Raw genomic sequence first — 5,212 nt, 5'->3', positions numbered from 1 at the left:
TACTCTACCAGCGAGCACTCGTCAAAGCTATATAACCATCCAATCCTAGAACAAATATGTTTATTTCTAACCCAATACTTCAACCCATCCCCATTCTGGCAACCTCATCACACCCTTTGGTTCTGGACATCTATCTCAGCTTCGATTATGGACATCGATACCATAGATCCAAATAATATCCTTCTTAACCTCCAAAATAATCTCGATCTTGTTGATGCTAATGGAGGTGTTTGTATGGTAGCCTTCCTTTTTGCAGATAAGCCACCGAATCGTGGAGCCTCTGTTGGTCTCCTAAAGAAGGCTTGGACACATCTGGGTGATGTCCGAGTTTCAACAAAATCAGATACTGCTTTTGCAATTACCGCTCCGGACCAAATTACCGCTTCCAAGATAGTAGAATGGGGCCTATGGAATGTCGCGGGTTTCTGCTGTACTGCCCAACTATGGCCGAAGGATCAAGCTTTTGAAGAGATCCCATCACATCGAGTAGTGTACTGGGTCCAGCTTCATGGTGTACCTCTGGGACAATACTCTGTGGAAAATGCAAAATCCATTGGGGAGGCTTATGGAGAGGTGCTACAGGTGGAAGATCCATTTAGATGCCCCGATGGTGTTTGGGGATTCCTTCACATCCGTCTGCAACTAGACGCCAGGAAGCCCATCCCTTCAGGATGTTGGCTGGCTAGAGAATAAGGGAAGCCGTCCAGGGTTGAATTCTATTATGAAACCCAAAGATCTCATATCCTCTGTTTTAATTGTGGCAGGCTAGGGCATATTACTACTGGATGTACGTTCGCCCCTGATCCTCATCCTGAGACGGGAAACCGATACGGTGGTTGGACCTTCGTGCATCCCATCCGTCAGCCCCGTGTTATGACGGTGACTGTTCCCCGGCCACTGATCAACATTGATGAGGGAAATCGAAGATGGACAGCTGGAGCTCGGGGAGAGTCAATATCTCTGACACCTTTTTCCAGTAGACAATATAAGACTCTTGAAACCCCACAAAGTGGAGGTGGGAATGTCACATCAATTCAACCCAAGACTACCAGTCTGACAGAAGGTGCTTCTTCCTCAAACCTACCTGCTTTGGATGCTAGAAATGTCCCCTCCTCCATGGTTAATGCAGCTGTTGAGACTCCCAACACCGAATTAACTCTCCAACTATCCCCTTCCCACTCTCTGCAACAAAACTTTCTCTTTCTAAGTCACCCCACACATTATTTCCCACGTGAGAATCCTTTCAATACCACCAGCCACCCATGGCCTACCTATCAACAAAAAAACACCCCCATATCTATTCTGTTAGACCCTCTCACCGAGCCCAACTCTGAAAGCCCATCATCTAACACCAATACTGTATCTAAACCCAAGGATGGGCCTTTTTTCCCTGGGAGGAAATCGCTCAAACTAAAATACAGCCGAGTGGGGGGAATTGTGCTAAATACTCGGGACCCTGATTTATCTAATACTACTCTGGGGAAACAAAAAAGGGTAACTTTTACTGATCCTGAGGTATCATTGCAACCCCACAAAAAATCTAAGACTACTTGTGTACCATCCCAAGCTACAGAAGGGGGATTGCCAGGTCTGGGAGATAAAGCTTCCAACAGTTCTCTGGCCAATGCTCGGGGGCATGGGCAACGAAAAACAGGAAGCTATGCTAGTACTGCAGCGCGTCGAATGGTCACTCGTTCCCAGCAGGGAGATCAATGGGTGGAAATGCAATTCAACATGGCGGAAAAGATTACTTTTGGCAAGAAAACCCCAGAGAATTTTATCCTTGAAGATGGAATTGGGGATCCTATCCTAATTGAAGTGGAGGAAATTACAACCAAGGTTGCAGAGGATCCTGATAATCTTCCAGGCAATGGTGGCTGGCCTAGAACAGCCACGGGTCAGCCATGATCTTCCTAGCTTGGAACTGTCGAGGAATTGGGCATGACTCGACAGTTGACGCTCTATGGGATCTAATCCGCCTAAATAAGCCATCCATTGTTTTTCTTTCAGAAACGAAAGCAAGAAGCAATGGAATTGAAACTCTCCGGCGATCAATGGGATATCAACATGGGTTTTTTGTGGAAGCCATCGGCCAGTCTGGGGGCCTTGGCCTCTGGTGGAAAGATAATCTAGAGGTTCAGATCCTTTTCTCTTCAGTTAATGCCATTGACACTTGTGTTCAAGATTTTGTTTCAGGATCAGTGATTCGTATTACATGGATGTATGGTCCCCCCCCCCGAGCGGATAATAAAGGAACCTTTTGGGAAAAATGCACTAGATCGTTTGCTGCTGATGGTGTTCCTTGGATGTGTGCGGGAGACTTCAATGAATTAGTTTGGCCGCATGAAAAACGTGGTAGAGAGTGGGAGGTGGGACGAAGGAGATTCCTAAGAGAATTTATGCAACGGAATGAGCTGATCGACCTAGGGTTCTCGGGACCATCTTTCACTTGGGAACGCGATTGGGATGATTGGGGTCTGATCGAAGAAAGACTGGACAGGGCTCTGGCTAACAACCTCTGGATGGAGCATTGGCCGAATACTTGTGTTTCCCATGGGTCCCTCTTTGGTTCTGATCATCGTCTTCTTATCATCAATACTTCCCCTCATTTTGTATCCTCCCCAAAACCTTTCAAATTTGAAGCCTATTGGATTACTGATTATGAATGTGCTTCTGTAATTTCAAATGCTTGGAATGAAAATTGTCATGCTTCTTTTTCTTCGCGATGGTTATTTAAACTTAATTGCTGTAGAAGTGCACTGACTAAGTGGAGTAAATCCAAGTTCAAAAATAACCGTAAAGAAATAAACAAGCATCTGGCAGCTCTTAAAAGGATCAATGATATCCAGGATCAGGCCTTTCGAATTTCACAAAAGAGAAGCATTAAGAGTCAGCTGGGTGAACTCTGGAGAAAGGAGGAGAGTTATTGGTTGTAACGATCCAGAATTACGTGGCTAAAAGAAGGGGATTCATATACATCTTTTTTTCATCGTTCTACAATTCAAATAAGACAATGTAATAAAGTTATTAAGATTAAGAAGGATGATGATTCTTGGATTGAGAATGAAGGGATATCCAAAGTCAGTTTGAAAGACATTTTATATCTCTTTTCACTTTGGATGGTCCTAAGGACTCATGGGAGGCTTTAAGTGGCATACAAAAGGTAGTTACGGCAGATATGAACTCTTCTCTCTCCGAACCCATTTCCATGGATGAAGTCAAAGATGCTTGTATGCAGATGAGGGGATTAAAAGCTCATGGACCGAACGGTTTTCAAGGGATGTTCTATCATAATTACTGGCAATCCATCAATGACGTTATCAATGGAGCTGCTTCGGAATTCTTTCAACATGGTATCCTCTCCCCTGTGATGAACCACACAAACATTGTGCTTATTCCCAAAATCCCCAACCCAGTGTCTGTCTCCCAATTCCGTCCCATTAGCCTATGTAACTATTCTCATAAGATCCTGTCCAAAATTCTTGCCAACCGTATAAAACCTTTTCTTTCTTCTATTATCTCTCACTATCAGGGTGCTTTCATGCCGAACCGGCAAATCCAGGATAATATTCTTATAGCCCATGAAACTTGTCACTATCTGAAGAAGAAGAAATCTAAGAGGAATTTTGAGGTGGGGCTTAAGGTTGACATGAATAAAGCTTATGATAGAGTTGAATGGGATTTCCTGGAAGAGGTGATGATCAGGATGGGTTTTCATAGTCGGTTGATTTTCCTAATCATGTTCTGTGTTCGGTCAGTTTCATTTTCGATATCTCTCAACGGGAGGGTTGGTGATAGTTTCAAGCCTTCTAGGGGCATCAGACAAGGGGATCCCTTATCCCCTTATCTTTTCCTTTTTGTTACTGAGGCTTTGTCTACCCGGATATCAGCTGTTTGTAGTGAAAATGTCATCCAAAGTGTATCTTTATCCAGTGGAGGGCCTATCATTTCCCACCTATTATTTGCAGATGATTCCCTATTTTTCCTGAAGGCAACTCCTCAAACTTGTAGTGCTTTTATCCACATCCTCCACTCCTATTGTGAAGCTTCTGGTCAACATATCAATTATGATAAATCCACCATGTTCTTCTCTGCAAACACTCCTCATCCTATTAGAGAGGAGATTGGCACTATTTTAAATATGTCGGAATCCCCGGACCCCGGGAAATATCTTGGTTTGCCTACATTTTAGGGAAGGTCGAAGACCGAAGCTCTAGCCTATGTCAAAAGCCGGATTCAACAGAAAATTCAGTCATGGAAGATAAATTCTCTTTCTCAAGCAGGTCGTGAAGTTCTCATAAAAGTTGTGGCTTATGCGGTTCCTACGTACCCTATAAACTGTTTTTTATTTCCTCTTACATTATGCAGGGAACTGGACGCTCTTATCGCAAACTTTTGGTGGGGTAAAAAAGAGGATGAAAGTCGGATCCATTGGAGGAGCTGGGAAACCATTTGCCTTCCAAAAGCAGTTGGTGGCCTTGGTTTTAGAAGCTTTTCAGATTTCAATAAGGCTCTGCTTGCAAAACAGTTTTGGCGTCTTACCCAGGAACCGGAATCTTTTTGGGCTAAAGTTTTAAAGGGTCGATATTTTCCGAATGTGGATGCTCTATCTGCAACAAAGGGATCTCGTGCTTCATGGGCTTGGAGTAGTCTTCTTGAGGGTCAAGCTATCATCATTCAGGGTGCTCGATGGCAGATTGGGAATGGTGCTGCTGTAAGTATCTGGAAAGATAAATGGATCATGGATGCTGATGATGGTTTGCTTCATCCCACTACCCCGGTCCCTGAGTCTGCCCCTGTATTAGTGAAAGATATTATTCACCATGTTTCTCGTACGTGGGATACTAGCCAAATCAACTGTTTTCTTCCTACTATGGATATCCGGAGCCTTGTTGTAACCTGTATTGGGGATAGGAATGATCCTGATCGTCTAATCTGGCCTCATACGATAAATGGGGCTTATTCGGTGAAATCTGGTTATAACCTTTCTTACATCCCCAGGGCAAGAGAGCTAGTTTTATGTAGAGGCAAATCTCAGAGTTCTCACCAAGCTGGGACTGATTACTGGAAGATGTTGTGGAGCATTAAATCCTTGCCTAAGATCAAATTATTTCTTTGGCGTGTGTCTACTAATTGTTTACCTACGATGCTAGCCCTTTTCAATAGAAGGGTTGTCTAAAATCCTTTATGTCCCTTGTGTAAAGAATTCCCT

General features: G+C 43.7%; 1 protein-coding gene across 1 annotated transcript; it reads left to right on the top strand.

The window, feature by feature from the left end:
- The first annotated feature begins 147 nt into the window (after nt 1–147).
- LOC139189244 (uncharacterized) lies at nt 148–2,936 on the top strand. Its single transcript, XM_070807811.1, has 3 exons — nt 148–677; nt 765–1,897; nt 2,011–2,936. The coding sequence occupies exons 1-3, from the start codon at nt 148–150 to the stop codon at nt 2,934–2,936; spliced, it is 2,589 nt and encodes an 862-aa protein (XP_070663912.1).
- The last annotated feature ends 2,276 nt before the right edge of the window (nt 2,937–5,212 follow it).

The sequence above is a fragment of the Malus domestica genome, chromosome 11 (genome assembly GCF_042453785.1).
Source record: "Malus domestica chromosome 11, GDT2T_hap1".
NCBI classification, from domain to species: Eukaryota; Viridiplantae; Streptophyta; class Magnoliopsida; order Rosales; family Rosaceae; genus Malus; species Malus domestica.
The sequence above is the reverse complement of the archived record's forward strand: the minus strand, read 5'-3'. Positions and strand labels throughout refer to the sequence as shown.

Coding starts and splice junctions, on each gene's coding strand:
- LOC139189244 (XM_070807811.1), top strand. CDS start 148: ATGGACATCGATACCATAGATCCAAATAATATCCTTCTTAACCTCCAA. Junction 678..764: donor CCCATCCCTTCAGGATGTTG/GCTGGCTAGAGA, acceptor TAATTGTGGCAG/GCTAGGGCATATTACTACTG. Junction 1,898..2,010: donor CTGGCCTAGAACAGCCACGG/GTCAGCCATGAT, acceptor TTTTTCTTTCAG/AAACGAAAGCAAGAAGCAAT.